Source organism: Rhea pennata, chromosome 12 (genome assembly GCF_028389875.1).
Source record: "Rhea pennata isolate bPtePen1 chromosome 12, bPtePen1.pri, whole genome shotgun sequence".
Lineage (NCBI taxonomy): Eukaryota > Metazoa > Chordata > Aves > Rheiformes > Rheidae > Rhea > Rhea pennata.
Genome location: NC_084674.1, coordinates 10,571,834 through 10,596,903, shown reverse-complemented (window position 1 = coordinate 10,596,903; position 25,070 = coordinate 10,571,834). Strand labels below are relative to the sequence as shown.

General features: G+C 37.9%; 1 protein-coding gene across 11 annotated transcripts in view; it reads left to right on the top strand.

Moving 5' to 3' along the window:
• The window catches only part of PXK (PX domain containing serine/threonine kinase like), a 37,751-nt gene that overhangs the window by 11,358 nt on the left and 1,323 nt on the right, over positions 1-25,070 (top strand). For 2 of the 11 annotated variants that reach the window (XM_062586021.1, XM_062586032.1), the window contains exons 3-17: positions 387-434; positions 4,552-4,738; positions 6,692-6,769; positions 6,931-7,004; positions 7,902-7,976; positions 9,233-9,337; positions 9,510-9,611; positions 10,399-10,560; positions 11,926-12,043; positions 12,476-12,554; positions 14,698-14,746; positions 15,450-15,527; positions 15,940-16,026; positions 16,644-16,713; positions 17,708-17,770. In XM_062586021.1, coding sequence (XP_062442005.1) covers positions 387-434; positions 4,552-4,738; positions 6,692-6,769; positions 6,931-7,004; positions 7,902-7,976; positions 9,233-9,337; positions 9,510-9,611; positions 10,399-10,560; positions 11,926-12,043; positions 12,476-12,554; positions 14,698-14,746; positions 15,450-15,527; positions 15,940-16,026; positions 16,644-16,713; positions 17,708-17,770 — 1,375 coding nt within the window. Of the gene's footprint in view, positions 1-386; positions 435-4,551; positions 4,739-6,691; positions 6,770-6,930; positions 7,005-7,901; positions 7,977-9,232; positions 9,338-9,509; positions 9,612-10,398; positions 10,561-11,925; positions 12,044-12,475; positions 12,555-14,697; positions 14,747-15,449; positions 15,528-15,939; positions 16,027-16,643; positions 16,714-17,333; positions 17,640-17,707; positions 17,771-21,722; positions 21,758-22,025; positions 22,110-23,029; positions 23,069-25,070 lie in introns of those variants that run through there. The other 9 variants (XM_062586028.1, XM_062586030.1, XM_062586027.1 and 6 more) reach the window with 9 other exon arrangements.

Genomic DNA, 25,070 nt, shown 5'->3' with positions numbered 1-25,070 from the left:
AGTGCTAAAATCGCAGCCTTGCTGAGGCATGGCCAATGAAAACTAGAAGTAGTAATGAAGATGCTCATGAAATGATGCTGCTTCTAACATGGGAAAATGCATTGTCTGCAGAGACTTCTGCTTGCAAATAGTTTTGGAAAAGCTATTCTAAGATAAATATGTAGAAATACATTATATTTCTGGTTGAGATGTCATTAAAATCAACTCTTCTTTGTTATCTGGCAGTGTGACATTAATCCAATAATTCTGAATTTGTACAGAGAATGATTAAAAAATAAAAAAAAGTTTATAAATGGGAATTACTTCTCTATGTTGGGATTTTTGAAGTGTAAAATGCTTATGAGAATACTAGTATGTTTCCTCAATCCTGTCTTTATATTTTGCAGATTGTGAGGCGATACAGTGACTTTGACTTGCTTAATAATAGTTTGCAGGTAACTTTTACTCTTGATACATAAATACAAAATGTCTGCTGGAGGGATGTATTTTAAATGATTTGTGATATTTTTATATATTACAGTGAAGAAAACTTACAAATTCACATAACTAAAGAGAAACTGTGATCTTAAATATAAGTTTGTTTGTTTTTTTCACTCTTAGGTTTCTCTAGGAAAAAAATAGTTTTAGCTCAATAGCACCAATTTATATATAAAAAGGAGATTGGTAGCTACTGAATTTTTCCCTTCAGTACTGTGACTTGTTCTGGTTTTATGTGTTATTATTTGTTCCGTCCTTGATTTGAAGAAAGCCAAGGCACATACCAACTTTATAAATTCAGCAGTAAAGTGCTATGTGTCTCATTATTTATATTCTTCTAAAAGCACTTCCAGATGCTGCTTATCATGTGATGGATTTCTGTATCCTTGAGAAGTGTTCCTTTGTTAAACACTGGACTTACTGTGTGTTTTCTTTTTCTTTCTTTCTTTCTTTCTTTTTTCTTTCTTTTTTTTTTTGGACAGTTTCTTTTTATTTTGTGTGAGAAAAAGCAGAGTATATGAGTGACTTGAGGGGGGCAGCTTATATGCAGTGACTCTCATATAAAGGAATGAAACTTGTTACTCAAGGTTTCCGTCGTACTAGGTAGGCAAGCAAGTTAAAAAGCAAAGACTTCAAAGATTTGAGGATAGATTTTTGTGTCTTTTAAGAGACTTTTTCCCTATTAAACCTAATGTGAATTCAGGAACTCAATGCTGCTTCTACTTCTCTCTCTCTCTTCCCCCCCCTTCCTTTTTTTTTTTTTTTTTTTTTTAACCCCTTTTAATCAATTGACTGTCTGCTTGGTGAACCTTAGTAGGCAAAAACATGCAAGGAGTTTTACTCTGAACAGGGTAAGAATCAGTTGCAGCAGCCAGGAAGGTGCATGTCAGGGGAACTGTCGTAATTCAATAGATGGAACTTGGTTGAGTTTTGTGGAATTACTGACTAAATGTGCAGTAGAACATAGGAATGGTAATCATGACCTAAAAACCTCTTGTGTTAGATGCTGAATAAAGGCAATACTCAGATGTCTCTGGCTCCAAAGAAATCCAAGATTTAAGATTAAATAAGTACCCGTAGGAACACACGGAAATGAGATGGCGCTAGGTGACGTAGTACATAGTCCTCATCAGTAGTCTGAACCATAGTCAAGTTTTGATAGAGATCACAGAGAAAGAACTTGGAGGAGGTTTTTCAAAAGAAGATGGAGTTCATATTTTGTAGCTGACTACAAGTTCCTCTTAACCATGGGGAATAAAATATGCTAAGGCATGAAAACACTTCCTTTTCATCTCGTTTAACTTTCAAATGAGGCAATGTTAGTTTTTTTTTTTTTTTTTTTTTTTTTTTTTTTTTAAGGGGTAATTTTGACTTATATTTAGGAATACCAGATACTGAGTTGTTAGGCCTAAGCAGAAGGTCTAGAAAGTGAAGTTAAATAGTTTCTGTATGATGTAGCAGTGAAAGAAAAGGCCTTTGCATCTGAGACAGAGATGCAGAGTGTGAGTGACCTCAGGAAATTTTTTGACTGCAAATTTGACAGTAAATTATAGAACAAGATAAGGAGGAACTTGAGGTCAGAGAGAGATTTTTGCAGATATGAGACATGCAGCCCTTCTGAATTCTTTCCTCCTAGAATGCTAAGCAACAGCATTTCATTAAAATATTCAGGTCTCATGATTTGTTTTTAAGCACTTTAAACTTGCATCTTGTGTGTGTTAAAACTGAGTGAAAAAAGAAAAAGTAAAAAGCAACGAGCAATAAGAAAATACCAAAAGGCACCCCTCCCACCTTCACAACCAAAATGTTCCTGATAGACAGCTGGAGTTTCTTTGGGGTTTAAACGACCAAGTTTTTCCTGTGGCATACTTGACTTCTGCTTAGGTTCAGGTTGTTGTGCTTGGACAAGTAGCTGAGCTGGAAAGCAGCTTTCTCCTGGTTATCTGATGTGACCTATACATCAATAGTAAGGGTTGAGAATGTCAAAGCTATCTCGGGCTGTAGTCCTACCAGCACCTTGGATGTGATGAGGTGTTTGCTGATGACCCTGATATGCATCAGAGCGTTTCAAGCCATACTCCCTGGCGGCCTGCTGTGTACTGAACTGGAAGGCTCCTTGCAGACGCTCCTGCGTTTCCTTCTCCACCGCTGCCTCGACAGGGATGCATGGAAGCAGTTGACTGTTCTGTATTGTTGAGTGACTGACTGATACGGTATTTGCAGCCAGATATCTGACTTTGGTGGAGCCTTTTTTTGCAGCTTTTGACCAGTTTCCTGAGAAGGCTGCAGTCTGAAGATAAGCAAGTTAATTCTCAGGTTCTTCTGTGGTGAAGCCCCTGCCGGCTTCAGCGCTGAGCTGAGCTGAGGCCCCTGAGGAGCCTGCTTGAGCTTGGAAGCAAGCGAAGTCGGGCCCTTGGCAAGGTGGTCTTCCCTGGTAGAAACTGCTCTCCCTGTGCCGTGTGTTTTGGCAGATAGTTACAAAAACCTAGCGTGAAGGTTAGCTTCCACTGAAAAAAACTGTTCCCCCCCCCCCAATAAAGAAAACAAATTTCTATAATAGAGTCCTCCTCTCTGATGGTTGCTAGCTCTCAGGTCAAGAATTCAAAGGTGATTTCGATTTGATGTGCTTTTCCAGTGAGTAACTTTAATGTCAGAGGTGCATTTTGCTTTTATTTAGAAACTTGTTTTTGAATTAAAGGAGGAGTAGTGTGCCAAAGTTTTGTATGCCTCTGGTGTTAAAATTAAATGCATGTGGTAAATATAAGTGCAGTAAATGGGTAGTTGTTGCTTTTGGGTTTATTCTTGGATGTTATTTTTTTTCCTGGAAAAGAGTGCTCGGTGGACAGGATGATTTGCATATCTTCTGTAATTTGCATATAGCCATAGCTCTTTTTCAGCCCATGATTTGCACGCAGACCAGTGCTGGGGAGAACAAGTCCTGTGTTCATGAAGGAGGAGGAAAAAAGGAAAGGGACTGCCTCCTCCACTCCACTTCAAGCTAATTCCTTACTTTTTCCACCAATTAAAATAAAGGTTGTTCAAATGCTGAAAGTCCCCATATTCTCCCTGGTGAACTCTTTGCTTTAGAAATTAGGTTATTGCACATATGCAATTTGTTTCTGCAACACACGTTTCTTAAAGGTAATCTCCAGTGAAGACTCAGCACACACAAGGCAGGTGCTTTGGTCTGCTGAACAGCAACCTGTTGACAATATGAATAATTCATTTGGGCAATTCACATGACGTAAATGAATATAAATACTGTGTGCAACCTAGATCATGTTTAGAAACAAACCTTTTTGATCTGACTTATATAAAGCTCTAGATTTCTGCAGAATTTTCCATTTTCCCATGTCTAAATATTTCACTGATTTTTAGCTGAAGTTTTGTACCACTTAAGATAAAACTACTATATATCTACCTGTAGACTGCAATTACATCTGGGATGAAATGTATATAGCTGTTAAAAACTGTACAGCAACAAATTTAGAAATTAAAATGGAAAAGTTGCACAGTATTTGAAAGTACAAGTTGAAAAACTGACTAAAGGTTTTTATATTACTTACAATGGCAGTAGGGGCAAAGGAAACTTATTAATTTGTACATACATTAAATAAATACATAAATTTCATCATGAGAAAATGGTAAGGTGTGAATATTTTTGTGCTATAACAAAGGTATATTAAGATTTTTGAAAAATTTGGCTGGAATTTATAGCCATTTAGTAGCTAAAGGTTTTGTGTAGTGATCTTAAATGCATGAGTCACTAGCAAAAATTTATTTCCGTGCCTTCTCAGTGTAGTTGCATTTACAAGTCTCTTCTCATTGGGATGTGAAGTACTATTCACTATGAGGACTCCTCACCCTGATAACAGTACTTAGAAAAAACATAAAGCTGGTATGTACAAAGAAAAAAAAATATTCAGTTGTAAATACACAGAATATGAATGTGCATATACACAAAGTAAAACACACAGGAAAATACAAAGAGTGTTTTCTGGCTTACTAGTTTACTTTGCTGAGGCATTTTGAGAACGAGACTGCAAATAATCATTTTTCTTCTCTTTTTTTCAGATCTCAACTCTAAGTCTACCTCTTCCTCCAAAAAAGTTGATTGGAAATATGGAGCGTGAATTCATAGCTGAAAGACAGAAAGGACTCCAGACCTATCTTGATGTAATTACTACCCATCACATACTGTCTAACTGTGAACTGGTAAAAAAGTTCTTGGATCCAAACAGCTATTCTGTAAACTACACTGGTAAGTGAGGGATTTTCAAACTGTATCACAGTTAAACTCTACTGTGTGTGTGCATCATCTGTTATTGCTGACAAGGAGTTACAAAAAGGCACAGAATAAATAAAAAAAAAAAATCCAAAGTGATAATATTGTATATGTGATTATATACAATAATATTTCTCTAGGTGTGTGCTTGGATTGTGCTGTAGTTATCAATACTGAGTATTTGCATAATTCTACAGAGGGGCGATGAGGATTAAGATTTGTTTAAGATGAACTTGGGAGAAGGGGCTAATGAGAGTTGAAGTATACTTGCTCACCGTTACTTGTGATGAACGGGAAGGATGATGTTTGGAAGTTATTTGTTTACTGGCGTGTGAGAGTTAAGGTTGTCAGCTCTGTGTTCTTCTAATACAGCTGGACTTCCGAACACTGATTCTTGCTTTTGTCATGGTTCAGAAGTTTTTACAATCTGCAGGAACGATTGTGATCGTCTTGTCTAGCTCCCTCTGTCAGTTTGAGCTGTGAAACTTCAGGGAACTAACCGTTTGAGCTAGTGTTTTTTTTTTTTTTTTTTTTTCTTTTAGGGCATTATATACTTTTGAATAAAGAAAAAATCTACAATGATAGAGAATCACTGTCTGCTATAGATGGATGTTCTAGTGATCAGTTCTCTTTGTTACTGAATGTTTATTCTCTTTAATTTATCCAACTTCAACTTCAGCTGCTGGAAATTGTTAAATATTTGTCTGACAGACTGAAGAACTTCCTCTAAGTAATGAAACACTACACTGCAGACTTAGTTCTTAGGCAGACCAACTCTTTGCAAAATGCAAACTGCAAACCTTATTTTCATAAAAACACAACCTACTGAAGCAGGAACTTACTACTTCCTTTTCACTTGTCTTTCTGCTTTCTCTTTATACAACATCCTTTTTCCTTGTACTTCAAAGTGCAAAGAACATTTCCCGGATGTTTATGGTAAGCTGTGGAAGAGATGTAAATAACTAGTGATTCTTTAAGGATGGAGTATGTCTGGTTAATGCTGAACAAGCAGTTGAAATCCTTTAGGAGATAATGTGACTTCCATGTTAATTCTGAGTGCTTTCTGTGGGAATGTTGTTTTTTCAGCAAGTTTAGGGGAAGTTAGTAACAATCAAGAAGTTGCCTGGGTTCTCTGGAGACTTTTATCAATTCGTCATTATTTAATATTGCAGCAGTGGGCTGATATGTGTTGCACTGTTCTCTCTCTTTTTGCTAGCATATTTTTAGATAGAGAAGAGAGAGTACAGAAGAGAAAGCGCATCCTTACCTTTTTGCAATATTTCTATACCGAGATAAGAGATGTTAGAGAAAAAGAGATGTTAGAGATTTTGTTGGCATAATCACTTAATGAATACACCATTTGTATTCACAGTTGTGGGAAAACTCAGTAACCAGGAGGTTGTCCTGTTTTTCAAAAGTGCATGTTGGATCATGACAGCAAAATATCATTGTCTATGCAAAATAGGGCAGAGTAGCAGGCAGCAAAACAAAAAAAACTGATTAGTTCACGTGTAATAATGGCAATCTAGATGCACATGAAAGAGATGTAAAAGTGGCAACTTTTACAAGTATAGCTAAAACATTTAATGAGATATTAGAGTGTGTACCAAAAGTGAGATATCTTAGCTGTGAGCATTTGATTTGGGCTTGGAAATTAAAATTTATAGATATAATGCAAACTCAGTGAGGTAGGTTTTCCTAAGGCAGTGGTTTCTGTTTTCTCAGTGGATATGAGTTCTCAGGTTAAAAATGCAAATATCTTTTAACTGTTTTTTCACTTGATTTTCTTTTAAAATGATTTTGATGACTTTAGTTGATAAAACAAAGTCTGAATTCCTGAAGGCTGCCTCCTGGCATAGAACATTACCTACTATGTATATAATCTAATTAAGTAGTCTCTCTCTCTCTCTCTTTTTTTTTCCTCCCCAGAAATTGCCTTACAGCATGTTTCAATGTTCTTCCGATCAGAGCCAAAGTGGGAAGTTGTAGAACCATTAAAAGATATAGGTAAGAAGAGCATGTATTCCTGAAGACTTGCCTGACTTTTCCAACTATACCAGTTGTCCTAAGATAAGGATACTATCTTTGCTTACAACCCTTGTCCTGCTTATAAACCATGTGATTCAGTAATGTTTTAATTTAAACTACTGATGACTCTTTCATTGCAGGTTGGCGAATACGTAAGAAATATTTCTTAATGAAGATTAGGAATCAACCAAAGGAACGGTTAATGTTAAGCTGGGTATGCTTTCATCTTATCCTCTAGTCTTTCTTAAGGAACTTGGCTTGTGTCATTCATATTGGTCATGTGTGAATGACAGAGATGCAGATTTAAGAGCTCAGGACTTGTTTTCAAAACCCTTGGGTGGCTCTGTGGTGTGGGAACTTCTTGTGTTTCTTTTCTCTGTCAGGAAATCTAGTCTGAAAGTTTCTGTCCTTGGTCTTGTCCCCTGCACCTCAGTTTACTGTTTCCTTAGTAGTAGTGATGTAGCTGCTGCCCATAACATAAATCTGCTTACTGGAAAGAGCAGAGTGATCCTTTTTAAATTACTGGCGTTTATTGTTGTTTTTAGGTTGTTTCTATTTTTGTTTTTTACTAGGATCCTTAGTTGTTCTGACAAACTAATAGGCACAAATTGCTCCTGTCAGGTACACGTGCGTTGCTGCCAAATACTTTGTCATTACTAAATGCTTATGCTTCTGTGCTAAAATGTGCTGCAGTCTTAGTTACAAAATCATAGCTGTTTGTGAGACTTTGCTGGGGAGCTGAGATTGCTCAAACCTGAGGTAAAATGGAAGTTTTTAGTGGAGAGGAAGAAGGTGGGGTTTTAAGCCCTATCAGCACACAGTTTCCCAGTTTTGGGATTGGCAGAGTTAATTCAGTGGTGGTAATGCATGTCAGATACTGGAAAAGGAGGAGGCAATAATACTTATTTTCTGTCAAATTCTTTGTATAGTGAAATCACAACCTTATTCAGCCTTTTAAAGTTTGTTTCTTAATGTGTAGTTTCCTTGCTTGCTCTTCAAAATGCATTTTCAAGCAGTTGTCTTGATTTGTGAGAGAAGAATATAGATCACATCTTTTTTATGGAGTCCAACTTCCTCCCTTATGAGGCCTTTCTTTTTCTATTATTTCTAGGCTGATCTTGGCCCTGATAAATACTTGTCTGACAAAGACTTACAGTACGCTGTGAAGCTTCTTTCTTCCTGTTCTGTAAGTATTACTTGAAGACTTTTAAATTGTGCCAGCACAAAAGAAAAGCTTGCAAGGACTAATCTTGTAAAAGCACATGCAATCTAATAGAAATAGTTTGTAATTTTAGAGTTGCTTTCATTTAGAGATCTGTAAACCTTTTAATTAAATTTCCCACACAATGAGGTAACATGTTCTCAGCACAATTATTATAGGATTATCACAGGAGCTTCAGGGTTGGGGTTAATTATATTTTGTCTTCTGGTGACTTCCTACAGTACTGTGAGATCCCAAGCTTTTATTTCAGCTCTTCAAGACTTGCAGGCTGTTAGAATAGTGCTGTCAAGATGTAGTTGCTAACCAGAATACTATGGATATTCTCAGTCAGCAGTGGATGGGACAGTGTAATGTGCGTAGTTGTTTTTTCACTTTGTTCTTATGATAGGAGTATCTTATTAGAGGTACAACAGAGGCTGAACTTCCAGCTTCTGTGCAGTGCCACAAACTAAATCCAGTAGGCCTCTGTCTGCAAAACAAGTGGCATTTCACTCCAAAGGGCGTTTCTCTTTAAGCACGTGAGAGACGAGCTGAAATGGATGCGTTTTAACCTGCTAAACCTCTATGACATCCTGGAACTCAAAAGATTGAAATTTCTAGCCCCCCTGCTTGTGTCTTGATTTTGATACATCACTTTGCGTCTAATTCTTGGGTTGAAAAGCCTAATTTTCAGCCTTCTTGGTTGTGTGTTTGTGGTGTGTCTGTTTCCAAATCTGCTGTCTCACTTGGTTTCAGAAAGTTACAGGAAGCTGCTATAAAAGTTTCTAAAGATATTACCAAAACTGTTATGAAAACTATTAGTGCTGAGTTTTATGTGCCATAGTTGTAGAAGAACATATAAGAATTCATTAGCACAGCCTCACTTAAACCTGCAGTAAACCTACTCATGTATAAGTGTTAATAGGGCTGGATTCTTCATTTATCTGTGATGCCAGTATGTTTAGTTCTTGTTTTTGTTTTTGTTTTTGTTTTTTTTTCTTTTTTTAAGAAAAAGAATTCTTCTTGATTTATATGGAAATTGAAGAATGTTCTTGTGAAGCTTTCTTTGCACTTGCTTTGGGTAAAGACTAAATAACTTGAGCAAGTGTCAGTATCAGAATCTGATTACTTTAAACATGTAATTCAGACTTATTTTTTTATTTTGAATCATGCAAAATTGAATGTACAGTATCTGTTATCTGAAAAGTAATCCCAATAGTATCTTCTTTTTCTTTTTGTAGCATCCCTATATTTACAAAGTCACTTTTGCCACTGCCAATGAATCTTCAGCACTTGTTATTAGGCCATTTGGTGAAAAAGGGACACTAAAGGACCTTATTTATAAGGTAATGTAATTTTTTTCTTAAAAACTCAAATGTAGAATATTTGCTGAAATGTTCAAAGTATGTCTTACTGTTTACTGTCTATTACTAAATAAGTTAAGATGATTGCTGGCTTTTCTTAGTCCTAACTTCATTTCATGCTCATGGTACTTGATGTGTGTCTGTTCCTTTAAAGGCAAAACCAAAAGACCCATTCTTGAAGAAGTATTGTAATCCTAAAAAAATTCAAGGTCTTGAACTTCAGCAAATAAAAACATACGGAAGACAAATATTAGAGGTATTTTTTCTTTTTGCTTTATTTACCCACTAACTGCCTTTATGATTAAAGTTCGTTCTTGCACTGCTTCTAGTAGTAGTGGTAGTTTAGCTGTGACACTGCAAAGACAGTGACTGTAGGAAGATGTAGGAAGAATTTTTTTTTAAGACCAATTGATTTAACTGGAAAAAGGTAGACAAATTTTTGAGCATGTAAGTCTTGTTTTAGTTCTTAAAAAAAAAAAAAAAAAAAAGGCAGCAGACTTCAAAGCTAAACTTAAATGGAGGTTAAGTGCTGGGACTTGAATTTAGATACACCTGAGTGAGGCCATTTCTAACAAGGAAGGTAGTTAGCATCTGAGGTGGGAGAGAGGTGGTAATATCTTTTTTTCCTTGAGGAGAAAAAGGAAAAGTACTAATTCATAGCCTGTGGAACATATACCATAAAAACTTTTATCCCCGTGTGTAGTGTTTTTTTTTTTTTGTTTTGTTTGTTTTTTTTTGTATTACAACCATGACATTCAGTGGAATTATGAATTTTTAGTTTCGAGTCTCTCTGGGAGGTGTTTGTAGGCCTATTTTGAGGATCAGCATCAAATGTTTGTTTTATAAAATATGTTACCAGTGAAATGGGAAAAAAGTAGTCAGCCAACGGTGATGGCGACAGCAGATTGAACTGAGCAAGGGAAATGGAGAAGCAGCCCAAAGCAGGGGCCTCCATTATTGTGCGTCTGCTTTAGTATGGAAGCGTTTGATATCTTGAGATCATCTAAGTATCTTGTGACAGCACTCCTGCTTTGTTTTTTCAGGTATTAAAATTCTTGCATGAGAAAGGATTTCCTTATGGCCATCTTCACTCTGGCAATGTGATGTTGGATGGAGACACGTGCAAGTTACTAGATCTAGAAAATTCCTTGTTGGGACTTCCATCATTTTATCGATCCTACTTTTCACAGTTTCGGAAAATTAATGTATGTTTTGAAAAAATAATTCGATTTAGCTGACTCTTACGCATCCTTCTACTTGTATTTGTGGAAAACTGATTTGAATGAAAAAAAAAAACCCTCAGTCAACTCCCTTTTCTTTTCCCCTGAGCTTTTCTCCATCAAATCCCTTTTCAGCTTCCTCCAAATCACTGTGTGGCTGTGCGGAGGTTTTATTCCAGCACTCCAGAGTGAGGCTGAGGTCCAAAGCAAGCAGGCAGAGGAGGAGTGCCTGCGAGTGTTTCCTTGACAGTGGTGCTGGCACAAATGTGGCTGAACTGCAGTCTTGTTGTATCGTTGCTTGGCACACTGGGCTTGTATTTCACAGGAGCGTGTATGTTATCTGCCACGCTTCGATTGCACTTGTGTGTCTGTGTAACGAACACAACTTACCACTTGGTCTTAACTGAGAGTAGTAATAAACCTGGACTGCTTTGGCTACTGTGAAAATAGACACTTAAGAGATCTGTCTCTTCAAAATTCTTGTATTTTTTTTATAGGTATCTCCAGAATGCAGGCTTGCACAGCAAAATATGACCTTTCTACAAAACTACTAAACCTAATTTGCCCTGTTATAGCAATGCAGACTTCTGGCCAGCATCTTGTCTTGCCTTTAAGTGCTCATTGTAGTAAATTGCTTAAAGCATCACGAGACAGCTGCTTGCTGACTTTTCCAAACAAGTTCTACTGTGTTGTCAAAGAAACGATCAAAAGTTCATGGTTAGTCCAAATCTGTCAGTGCTGTCAAATCTCTGAGCCTTTAAGCAGTAAGAGGAGCCATTTCTGTCTAAACATGATCCTGAAATTAAGGAAGTATCATGCCTGAGAGCTTAGCATGTAATTAAAGCTTGTACAGACCCGAGGAGAGGTGAAGGGGGCTTTCCTAGGTTTGTTTGGTATGTGTTTTTGCTCCCTTTTTATTTACCTCCTTGTAAAGAGATAACTGGTTATATTAACTTGAACCTCATTTTTGCTGTTTGACTTATATTAGGAAAATGTACTCTGCTGTAATTCATATCAATATATGCCTTTCTAAACTGTTGTGCATGAAAAGAGTTTATTCCTTACATATTTTTACAGAACATGGCTGTACTAATATCCCATCTCTATCATCACTTACAGGAAGAGAACAGTAATTTCTTTTGAGGTGTGAAAATTTCTTTTGAGCTGAAGTTGTGCAGGGAAATAGTTGTGTTTAAGAATTATTGTAATGGTATCTCTTTCCATCTGTGAATACAAGATTGCCCTTTTTCTCTAATGGATTATTGCATGTTTTTGAACTGGCTAGAGAAAAACAAACCAATCCAGGTGTGTATGTGCGTGTTTTTTTTTTTTTAATTTGTTTCTCTGCAGACTTTAGAAGGTATTGATGTACATTGCTTTGGACACTTACTGTATGAAATGACATATGGAAGACCCCCAGATACAATTCCAGTAGACAGCTTCCCTCCTGCACCATCAGTGTTTGTTGGTTAGTATGTGGTCAAGAAGGCTTCAATCTCAGCTTCCTGGGTGCTCTGCCTTTTAGCTCAGATGCTGTGAAAGATCAGCCTGAAGACTTTGGAGCTTGTGGTTGGAAATGATTAGTTAGTAATTTTTTAAAATGGAAAATACATTCTTCAAATATATGTATCATATAAATACAGTAATTTTTAAAACTAAATGATAAAACAGTCTCTAGTAATTACATATGTGTATCCCCTGGCCTCATATCTAACATTCTTGAAAAATTTGTACGTGTAATAGTAATGTTATAATAAAAAACAAATGTTACACAGCTTCATCACTGCTTAGTTGATGGAGTACTTAGAGAAACATCTCACAGCAGTGCCAGACTTTGATTCTAAATTGTTCGCTGTCCTGCAGTGCAAAAATGTGTACGTTCTTATTCTTTCTTTGGCAGTGTCTGTGTTGGAATCCATTCTGACCTGTGAAGCTATGAAGAATGGCATGCCAACTGTTTCACGGCTCTTACAGACGCCGTAAGTCTTAATGTACTTGTTTTGTACTCCAGTAATGTTTTTAATTATATTAGCAGGAATACCTTTTCTGCTCTCTTTCCTTCTTAGAAAGATTTGTTCCTTATTCTGAGAGATGTATAGTATATCTAAGTGAGGCTTTGAAATTATCACTTGATTGAACCCACTGTTTGTGAAGATTACATGTTTGTTTAGATTTTTTTTGTCTCTTGGTGGGTTGGAGCTGTTTTTAAGTTTTTTTTTTTTTTTTTTTTTTTTTTTAAGTGTGGTGCTATAATTTAAATTGATCCAGTTATTAAAGCAGTGCAAGCATGCTTAAGAACATAAAATAAGGGATCTTTTGGCTCGTCCTTTCAGACTTACTTCAGTAGATTTTGCTGTCAGTTTACTTAGGACTTGTAAAATAGATCTCTTGCTGTGCTTAGCAGTAACATTTAGACTGGATCTGGGAGTGAGCTGTTTACATAGGTTTCTTGCAGGGCTTAGATTCTCTGAAGTACAGGCAGAATAAATTTCCATACTGGTTCTCCTCTCAGGAAGGTAGTGAAGTGGTAAAGGCAGGTATGGAGCAAGACTGGAATGCAGAAATGGAGCAATATCAGAGCACGACTGGAGATGGTGCCTTTCTGCAGTGCCACCGGTCCTGCAACTAGGAGACAGTACGATCGGGGGAGTTGCTTGCTGTGACTATGCTGTGGTGTGCCACCCAGCATGCTGAGCATAGCGGCACAATGCTGGCCTCTTGTTTTTCATAAAATAAGGTGCCAGAATCGTGACCTCCTGAGTGATAGCCAGCCCGTATCTACATCTGGGTCTGGTCTCTCAGACTGTGGATTGCAGTACCCTTAAAGCATGCTCCAAAATTCATGTTTCCTGGTTGGAAAGAGTCACTGCAGTCTTGTCTCAACCTTCTTTTCCTTCTGCTCCTCCTTTCCTCTGCCCTTAAAGGAAGGAGGAGATAGACAGAAGAATGTAAGCAGGAGAGAAATATGATAAGAAAATTGTGTGAATGCAAGAATTTATAGGTGTTATAAGATGTTGACCAAGCAATCCATGTTCAGCTGTATCTGATGTGTAGGATATTATACTACATTTTCTTAATATCTATATTTCTTATAAAAGTGATCTAGATAGATGTGCAACACAATGAAAGTAATTCACCTATTTATTAAGCTGTTCCATGTAAACTGAGTCTGCTAATTTTGAAAAACATAATCAGAAAAGATTAGAAAAATGCCCTGTGAACAAGGGTATTTTTTTGTTTGTTTGTTTTTAAGTCTTTGTTAATTACATCTATTTTCTTTTATTTTTTCATGGACTTCTATTCTTATGAGCCATGATTCTAGACTTGAATTTGTTTGCTTTAGTGTGGGCATGTGAACAACAACTATCTCTGAAACATATGTCTTGTAGCCAAGCTTGAGATTTCTTTCTGGGACAGTTTTCTAGTATGTTCTCCAGAACAAAATGTCTTGAAATGAACCAGCAGTCCATTTTCAGACTAACATTGCCCTCTAGTGTCTTTCTTCTGGATGGAAGAGGATTAATCATCTATGCTGTTGCTGATACTATAGGGAGGAGTGTGAAGCTGTTAGCAAAGTTGCTTTAGTACTCGTAAGACCACAAATAGTTTGAAATGTTAAGTTCACTCATTGATCTTTTGCCTGTTTCTTTTGAATACTTAAATAACAAATGTGCTAAGAGTTTCCTTAAAAAGCGTGATGATCTTTCTGTGAAATTCAAAATAACATCCCTAATAATGTTTTGTCATTAAAGAATCCTTATACTTTTAAGGAGATGGGATGCTTGTTTTAAGGAAACTCTTTTCTGCATTTGGTAATTATAGCTATTCTATCAGCTTTCAAAACATTTAATGAAGCCTTAATGACTCTGCCATTCATATGCCATCTGTAGTGGCTACATTTTGGGGATTAGACACTGCTAATTTTACAGCAAGGCTTGGAAACTAAAAAGCAACATATAAACACCAAGGGGAAAAAAAACCAAACAGTGAGACAGGGATGAGGAAAGTGGAGGAAAAGGGGGCAAGAGGGAGTTAGGTGAACAGCGCCAGTAGTATTCTCTCTGTGCTTCTGCCTATCTTCTGGGGACAATATTCCAATTATTTTTTTTCATCTGCTTGCAGATTATTCAGTGATGTCCTGCTAACGAATTCCGAGAAACCACAATTTAAGGTAGAGTTGAATGCTGATGTATCTTTGTCTTGATTTGCTGATGGTGTGTAAGTGGCAGGCTGGGGATAACTATGCATTGAATGATGGACAGAGTAAAGAACAGCTACCTTTATGGTGAGGTCTATCAGTATTGGGCTTGCTTTGCTGTCATATACCAAACAACATTATAACATTCCTTAGAAGGAGAGCAGGAAGACACAACGTATCCCATGAGTAATTCAAGTGTAGTTCCTGTGCTGGAGCTAAACCACATGACTAATCACAGTGCTCTGAGTGGAAGCTGCTGAAAGATATGGATCATTTGGAGTGAGAGGAAGCCAATCACTAAGGTCTGGGGAAAATGATTTTGCTAGGTCAATGTGGGACCACCAGCGTGTGCTGCAGCTGGCTCTGGTGCTGCAGTGGTGGGGCTTCCAGGGAGCCACATCCCACTCCTGTTGGGAGCTGTCCCCACCGCATCCCCTTCCACGTCCCATCCCTTCTCTGTTTCTCTGTCCCTGCTGTTGGATTAGTATCCAAGTTCGGAGGGGAAAGTGCCTATCTAGAGTCTTTGGTTTCCCTTCATTGAAGGAACAGTGTCAGAACCTTGGGGCTTTAGATAGACGACACAATCTGATGACTAATGAGTTTTAAGCAGTGAAGTTGTTTTCCTTTATTACGTTTTGTGCAATGATGATTCTTTTTTCTCTCTCTTCTATATTAGATTCCTACCAAGCTAAAAGAGGCATTGAAAAATTCCAAGGAATGCATAGAAAAAAGATTAGCAGAAGAACAGAAATTGGTAACTTCTGCATTTCTTTACTGGTTTTCCTACAGACATTCCCTTTCCTCATATCACTTTCAAATGGGGAAAGTGAGTTTTTATCAGCAGATTTTCAGTAATAGAAGTTTTCATCCACAGATTTGCCTTCCCAGAAATACAGTATGAGAAGTTGTAAAACAGCAGTTTTATGTATGGAATTTCACTGTTTTATGTGGGGTGGCTTCACAAGCAGTGGCTCCAAAGTTACAGGATCGCTTTAACTGCAGTATGAGGCTCCAACCTCTACCTGCAACAGTTAAGATAAGAGTTAAAAGTGAAAAACAAACATGCAAAGCAACTTCAATGTTTCTACCATCCCAAATATATCCCCTTCCTGGGAACACTTGAGATCTTGACATGGTCTTTTTTTGGTTTTCCCTTCATTTTTAAGATTCACCAGCATAGAAGACTGACAAGAGCTCAATCTCATCATGGCTCTGAAGAAGAAAAAAAGAGAAGGAAAATCTTAGCACGAAAGGTAAACAACTTTTAAATAAGTTTCTCGCACTTAGAAAGAGAGATCTATCTTTTTGAAGGTAGAGCATGAGCTACCACAGGTATGCTGTTGCATTCTGTCCTGTGTTTTCTGTAATACTTTCCAAATGTTTTAATTTCTGTAGCTAACTGATACACTTCTTAAAAAGCTTAGGTTATAATGGTAGCTGACTTGCTCGGCTTAATGTGTTTAAACTTACTCTCTGAAAACTGGCATAATTAACATTTAACATACAGATGACAGCTTATGCTGCTTCCTGCTGCTGAATTGAAGGCATGGAAGCCTTTTTCCAGGCTGTTCCTGCAGAACTCTTTCTGCATTTCTCTTTCTTTTCTGTGAGTTAGTTTTCTGTCTTTCCCTTGTGGATAGTGAGCTCTGAAGTTGCCCTGTATGTTTGCCTGGGGATATTTGGGCACAGAACTGCCTTGCTGCCATTGTCCTTGCAGCAGCATGATGGTGGGTGACAGGGAGAGGGATGTTGGACATTGATCCTTGTCTGATGTAGTGGGCAGCTGTTACAACTTTGTGTGTCAAAATTGGTCTTCATCATGGAAAGAGTTATACATTCCCACCTTCTGTTTCTTCTGTTTTGTTTAAAGAAGTCAAAACGCTCTGCCTATGAAAGTGGGGAAGAACACTCGGCAAAATACAGCAACTCAAATAACTCAGGTAACTACAGAGAGAAGAGGTTGCTTCTACTCAATTGTGTCAATGCTTTTGTTGTGTTTGGTCATTTTCTGAGTTAAAAGATCCATGGTCACCATCAGTTAACACAGTAATATTGGACTGTGAAAGCCTGATACCACTGTTTTGAGTATTTAGTAATAGCTAATTAAGGGAGTGTTAGACTTTCAGCTACCTAATACAAAGCAGTGTTTCCCCTCTCCTGTGCCCTGTTCCTCCAAAAAAAATTCAGTCTCTTCAATCTGTTGATGACATTTGAGTGGATTTTTTTTTCTTTTTTAAAAATAATAACATTGATTATTTGGAACATTTAATACTTCAGCCTTTAGAGAGAAGCTCTGGTGATCTGGAATAGCAACACCTATTCCTGAGGTGTTAAGATGAATGAGCAAATTGCCTTTTTAGTTGCTGCTTCTGTGTCAAATTCTAAAACAACAGAGCTTGTGACAAGTCTTCAGTTAGTTTAAAGGAATGGTCTGTGCTACTGAACAGTTTAACAGAGTTGACTTGCTTGGCTGACATACGTCCAAAAGCAACCTGTTGTGGAATAGTCAGATATCAGAATATCTTGTAGAGTGCAGCAACTGACTGAAATCATCTCTTAGAAGGAGAAATGGGCTGCCATCCATGCAGTGGCACCACTGGCCCCTGGAGTGGCACTCTTAAGGAGAACAGAATTTGGACGCTGAAATCCAAGAGCCTAAGCAACAAAAAAGAACTGTTTCCTATTGAGGAATACTCTTGAGAGTGCTTCTTATGTGTTTGGACCTCCTCTGATACTGTCTACTGTGAAGTTTCTCTGTTCAGAGCAGGTCTGAGTGACACTGTTTGTATGAATGGGGATCTTCCCCTAGATTTCGGTGGAAGCAGGATTGGACATTCGGTCAATAAAGTCAGCCCATTTCTAACAACCTGTCTTGTCTGATTGTGTTGAATTTTAGCATCACAGCTTTAGTTACTAGACTGTTGTTTTATTTAGCAGGCTCTGGGGCGAGTTCCCCATTAACATCTCCATCATCCCCAACTCCACCCTCTACAGCAGGTAAGTTCAAGAGTCATTGCAGAGTTTTGTCTTTTTCTTTAGCTTTTTCTTTTTCCTTTTTTGTCTAACCGAGAACAGTTAAGTGATGATGGTCTTCAAGGATGGAATACAGAGAGGACATTTATCTTGTATCGATTTAAATGTGGGCATTTGCTTTCTTTTGAGGGCCATAGAAAATCTTTTAATGCACTTCTTTAATAACCTTTCTTGTGATATACAAGCAAATGATCCACTATAGAGTCTTAAGTGCTTGCTTTGAAGTCTCTCTTACTCCAGTCCTACTGGCATTGCCACTTTCCAGACATTCTCTAGGCCTCATGTTACAGTATGCATTTGTTCTGGTGTTACAGTCTGTGCACTCTCAAGTGTTGTTTTTTGATCCCTTGTTTTTGTGTATCGTCTCTTTATATCTGTACTGCTCTGATGTCGTTTGAGGAGTTTTCTGTGTGACAAATTGAGTGGCATAAGTTGTGTAAATCTTGCCTATTCCACTACAGTCTGTTGATAACACTGATAGAAAGCTTGTGCGGAGTCCAAGTCATTTGGGTTAAGAATAATCTCTCTGTTCCCTCTTCCAGTTTGATAGGTAGCTGTACAAACAGGTTTGTTAGCATTTAGCACAGGTGATTGCAGAATCTGCTTAAATGGGCATTGCCAGAAATAGAAGTACTCATGAAACTCTAGTTTCATTACAAGTTTGAATGTTGAGCTGTTATGCACGTGTTTCAGTCCAAAATACTAGAAAGGAGTATTGGGAAACATCAGTAGCAGAAGGTGTTAATGGAATGTGCCTCTAGAAGAGATGCTGTCCATAGCGCCGTCGTTTGTTTTGATGACTCAGTCATATGATTCATAATCCAAGCAACTTTCTGCACAGAACAACTTGTTAACTAAAGCGATGCAATCAAACTTGTGTTTGTTGTAAATGATCTTTTAAAGGACACGGCAATCTGTGCACTGTAATTTGCATTAGTTATGTTATAATTCAAATTAGTCATTTCTCTTTCAAGTCACATTTCAAGTACATTGAAGTGTGTATTTTAGGAACTGACTTCTTCCAGTTACTGTAACCAAGATAATTACTGTCACTGTGTTGCACATAAACTGTTTGCTGGATGTACTGACTCCTAACTGGAGGGTACATTTCAAGTTCTGTATGCTTTAAAAATGCAATTGCTGAAAATGCAAAGGAAAATCCCATGCCTCCAAAATGAGTAAGTGTTTAGAAAACACTTTTTAATTATTTTCCAGAAATAAAACTACCTTTACTTGTGTCTTAACTTTAATGTGCACTGAAACTTGATTGAAAACTGTTTCAAGTTTTGAGCATGTGATGCAGTTTTTGTGTAGACTTGGCTCAAATGTTTCAATTTGGCTCTGATGCTCACACTAGGCTGTCACAGTATGTAGGACATCCTGCTGCCAGTGTGCACGTGGTGACTGTTGGTGATCTGCTCTGCGTTTGACATTGTGCAGATTGCCCTACCTGAAGGTGCTTTAGTGTGCTGATGGCATTGGTGCATTTGATTGGGTGTGAAGGCAACTGCTTCCATTTCAGCAGTGCTTTTGTAAGTAGATTTCATAGCAGAAACTTCAGATATTAGCCGTAAGAGAAAGCTAGTATGCCCGACTTTTCACCAATAATGTTGCACTTTTAGCTATTCTATGCCGGTATGCCTAACTAGCCCCATGCTAGGACTTTCTTCATGAAGAGTGATGCATCTGTAGCTTATCTCTCTCCAGTCCTACTTCCTTGTACTTACTAAGAATATTTACAGCTAAATATAAGTTTCATGTGGTACCAGTGTGGCAAGATGACTCTCAGAGGTGAATGAAGCTTTTGGTCTGTCTTACTGGTTTGATTGTGGTAGTGTTAGTATTGTGGCATGCCAAAGCATCTTGCTTTGATACCATGACAAAAATGAAGGCTGTTATAGAAAAGCATCCAACAGAAGCTCTTCTGTTGTTCTGGTCTGTATCCAACCCCCTAAAAAACCTTCATTCAGGGAAATTTTCAAATGTTCAGCCACTTTGTCCTTACACAAAGGCCGTATGAGATTGAGCCTGCAGCGGAGTGCTTGGTATAGTCAATGCAAAACATGCCAAGAAAAAAAAAAAGATCGCTGGCTGCAGCAGTCTTTGTAATGGTGACTACAACTGTAGGGCTCAATCAATATGTGACCTGCTTTGAGGGGAATGTATCTGCTAGAAATGTGAGCTCTCATGGGCTTTTTCTAGTTGGCTAGAATATTTGTATTGAATTTATATTGACGTATTGCAAATTATGTAATCATAGTAGTCTTTTGACTTTTAAACCAAAACAGAATTAAGACTTCAAATTACAGTCTTGAAAATGCTGTGAAGCTCATTCTCCTTTGCAGTTTGATATGAAAGAACACTATGCTTCAGTTGTAGGACTAGATAGTCCTAAAATCTGAACTTTGAATGACTGCATTATCTTTATTTGAGAGTTGATACTTGATAGTAGAGCCAATGCTAGAGGTCTGTACTGTTGGTTGTATCTCTAAACCATCTATTTGTTACTATGCAACTCTGAAATAGTTACTTACTAATGGGTGCATTATGCCAAATACTGTAGTAGCTTGTCTTAAATAACTGAGGCATATAAGACCAGAGCTGGTTCCCATACATGGAAGGTTCACCGATCTGTAGTTTAATAGTGCTAGTATGAAGGCTACAGATAAGCAGGGCCTCTTCTTACTCTCTTTATTTTTGATTTTTATTTATGTATGACTTTCCAATCTATTGAAAGTGATTTTCTAGTTGAATTTTGAATTGATGCCGCAGTGTGTTCTTTAGTAGCATTTGGATACTCTTCTGGTTGGGGATTGAATTGGTACCACGTGACTTCGAACTAATCAGTCATTATCACTCAGTATAGGTCAGGTGTCATGATCAGTAAGTCTGAATGTTTGCAAGCAAGGGGTTGGCCGAGGGACACTTCTCAGAAAGGACCAAATTTAATGCAGATGCTAGCTAAACACTATCTTTGAAATACATTGTTTTGGTCATTGCAAATGGAGATTCTAATATAATTTCTGATATTCTCTCACATGTTTGATTTCCTGCTCCCTTCCCCCAGACCCCCAACTCACATAATTCTTCAGTTCCTTGAACACCTGTTCTTTTCTGGTGGTTATGAGCTGTGGCTAGAATCAGAAGGGATGCAGAACACTGTGGTATGGATTATCTAATACTTCACTGCCTTTTCTGTAAATCTAATAAGCCCATAAAATACCAGTGAGCTCTTTTACAATACAAGTTTGGAGGGTGCCTGTTTTGGCCAACAGTTTCCTGAATGAGGTAGATTATTCCTGCAGGGAAGCCTAGTGAAACTGTAGAAACTAAGTAAGTGTTGTACATAACTTTAGCTGTCTTTTTCTGTATTAGTTGTTGTTTTGAATCCTTCAGTGCAGGATATGTTTCATAGAGAGCCATATGGTGCATCTTTTCTGCTCCTCACCTTTCTGTAAGATGATTTTAATGCTTCAGCAAGTACTTTCCTGAGTGTCTCTGATCCCTACTACATACGTGTAAATGTAGGTGTTAACACTACAGGAAGTGTTCCATGAATGGTTTTTATGTTCTATAGCTGATCTTCACGCAGATTTCTTGCTAATTAACTCTAAATGCACTTTAATCCTGTAAAGCTTTGACTTCTGGCATGTGGAGTTGAAAGCGTGTGTGTTTTATTTATTCATCAAGTATAATAGTGTTTAAAGCATGGAAAATTGTGGTTCATTAGTCAGAATCAGTGTTGTGTATGTAATATAAAATAGTCAAATCTACTATCACCGTATTTTTTCAGTGAATAAGAATGTATTGATTTTTTTTGCACAGACTTTTCAGCTAACAGTATCTGTTTTTCTTACTCTGACACGAGAACCAGATGATTAACTTGTTGTCTCTCTTTCTCTGCTGTCTTCAATAGAGCATGCATCATTTTGAACGTGAATTTTCGGAAAAGTAAGCTAATGCTGATTTATCTCTTTAAAGATGCTCTGTTTCTGTATGGGAAAGTTGAATGCAAATCTTGAACTTGCTTACAGTATTGGGAGGAAACAAAGGAAAAGATCTGAGCATCTTTATGGATTGTTTTAATGAAATACAGCATCTTTAAAAACTGTCACTAAAATGATTTTCTTTGCATCCCATTCACTCAACAAATATTTTAATGCTGTTCGCACAATTACTGTCACTTTAAATTCATAATTAAGTTTTTGTTTCAATTCAGGCATCAAGTTTACAGCATCTGATATACTTCCTATTCCTTTTAACACATTCTCTTAACAAAAATGCCCCTGTAAAAAAACCCTTGGTAAGTTCTTGTTTGAGTGTTTTATTCTTACAGCTGTGTGAATGAGTAGATGTGTGGTTGCAGGCAACTTCTTCCAACCTACCTATCATAAAGCTCTAGTAATAACTGAGGACTTGTCTTAAATCCTTTTCCTAGTAAATACAGGAAAATATTTTACCGTTGGGCACAGAAAAAGTTAGTCTGTAAATGTAACTGCATTGGAGTACACCAGAGTGAGTAAACAGTTGTTTTGCACCCAGTCATGTCAAGAGAGGAAGGACAAGTTGTTTCTAATTGACTAATTGAAATTAATGAACTTGAAGGATTTCTAGTGTTCATGCTCTTTATTATTAGAATCAGTATGTAATTGCTCCCAGCTAGTCAGATATCATCTCAAAACTTGTGTGTGTTTAGGCATTAAGGTAGAGCTCAGGTGTAAAACTGAATATCGTTGCCTGTAATTAATCTCCATAATGCAAGAGGTTTTTTTTAGCTATATGATATTGTTGGCAGCTCAATTTCTATAATATCTAGCCCTGAGAAATTCAGTCAATTTCCAGAAAGCCAAGTGGCCTCTCTTCCCACTCCCCTGTTGTTTCTGTCCTCATCCTAAAATAACCAGACCAAAATTCAAAGATATGCTGTCTTGGTCTAATAATACTGAGCAATCCAGTCAGTTACATATATAGTGGCTTTTTTGCCTCTATTCGTATTCAACATGTACCTTCTTTCACTGCCTGTGTTACTGTTGAATTTATTTTCTGTATAGAGTCCTGGCCGTCGTTTTCATGATCATTCCCTGTTGTATATTGTACAACTACTTTCATAGCCTCTTCAATCTTTCTTTGGTGTTCTAGCCCCAAATTTTTTCTGTTCCCTGCAATTTTGGCATCTCTTCCAAACTGTCTCATTTGTAACTAGCTTTCTTGGCTGTTTTATAGCAGTTCATCTGATCGCACGTTTGGTGCTAGCGTTGCTACACCAGTCCTGCGGAGTGTTCTGCTCTGACGACTTTAATGGTGAAATCACACTGTTCCGAGTCATGTTCTTCCTTTGGCAACATGTCAAGTTTTGCTTCGCTGTGCTTTACTGGCAGTCCATACACACAGGGGAAACAGAAGGACTCTAACCTAGAGGGATGGTTTTCCCATATATCTAATAACAAATTGGCTCAGATCTCTGGCAAATGTAAGAAAGGTTTGGATAAGTTAGATGACCCCAAGCCATCAGTATGCAATTTATTATTTCAGTTTGTACTAATGTTGTATGTGGATCAACTTCTCTCAAGTAATCAAGACATTATACAACAGGCATGTTAAACTGTCTCAGCTGATCTCTGCTATTTCTACTGGGATTTGCATTTTTTTTTTCTTAAAGGGAGGAGAGTAAAGACTTTGAGTCTAAATGTATTTCCATGTTTTGTCCTCCCAGAAGGAGATTTTTGTGCAGATGAGAATTTCTCCTGAAGAGTCTGAAGTGTTGTAGTCATAGCTGTTAAAGTAGATTGGCAAAGTAGAATGCCTGTGTAAATACTCTGCATTTTGAGCTTGCTCCCATGTTGCAAAAGTCTCCCTTTAAAGACTGGTACAAACTCAAATTGAAGGAGCTTTGAGTTGACTTTAATCTAAGATAACTGCTTTTTTAAATTACAGCAGTTATTTTTTTACTATTACTCATTAGTCTGAGAGCAAGTGTTAGTGAGAATCTGTGGAACAAGTGGAGCATAGAGAACAGCTTTGCCTGCTTTTTGTTTTCTGTGCCTAAGCTTTATGCTTAATGGAATACCTCTTGAGTCTGTGTGCCATAACTTCCTTTAACTGCTTAGTATTTGCTTGCTCAGTAGCAAGGAGTTCTACTTTGGTAATGTCGGGCCAATCAAGAGACCTTGGCTACTGTTAGACAATGACAAAAAGTGACAGTCTTTGCCCCTTATCAATATGTTCCTCTTTGTAGGTTAGAGCTGCCAAAAGCAAGTGTTACACTGTAGGTCCTGTTCTTCTGTCTAGTCTTACTGTGGAATAACCCTCATGATCTAGATGAAGGAATTAAAATTCACTGTTGAATTGGTCTTAAGAGCTTAATAATTGCTGTGCCTTTGATCATTGCAGAACATATTAGACAAGGCAGGAGAATTATTTCTCATACACTTGGTGATGTGCTGCAATGCCACTTCCGCATGGATGTTTTGTGGAACGGCAAGGGGTCACCTCTGAAGCCCTTTGCTCTTCCTCTGCGTTGCACCTTTGATTCTTTGTGCAGAAACGATGGTGCAGTGCACAGCTGCTGAATTGCACAAGATCAAGGGTGTTTGGGAGAGCTGTGACTCCCAAACTGTGTGGGGTAAGTGAGGCCACCTGCATGGAGGGGAGCTGCCAGGAACCACCTCCATACAGGCCTTTGCTGTTGGGCTAGCTGTCTGCAGGCAGGGAACCAAGGAATGGAGGTGCCAAGGCATGGTGAGATGAGAAGCATGAGATAGGTGAGGTGGATGTGCCTGGGGTGAGCATGGAGCCAGGGTTTAGGGTGACTGGAGTAGAAAGCAAGGGTGAGAGCACAGAGGTGACTGGTGGGAGTACAGGAGGCGTGTGGTGCGAATGGCAGATTGTTGTGATTCATTCAGCCTGCGAAACACAAGTTTGTGATAGCACATTTGGAGAAAATCTACTAGTACTAGAAAGTGTAAAACGTTTCCCGCAAAATCTTCTATCTGCAGTTAGTAATCTAAAAACGGAATTTAACCAGATCAAGCAGTCATCGCAAATTCTACAGCGATGTGTTCCTTGTAAGACCAGTAAAGCTTGCCATGGAAATGCAAACAGGTAAAAAGATTTGCTTCCAGTCTTTGTTACTGGTCATAACCCAAAGAACAAACTGCTTCACTGGGGACAATTAAGAGAAGGCGAAGACGGGAAGTCCTCTAAAGTGATCTTCGTTTCCCTCAGTGCAAGATCACATTTTTGTCATGTTTTGCATCCCTGAGTA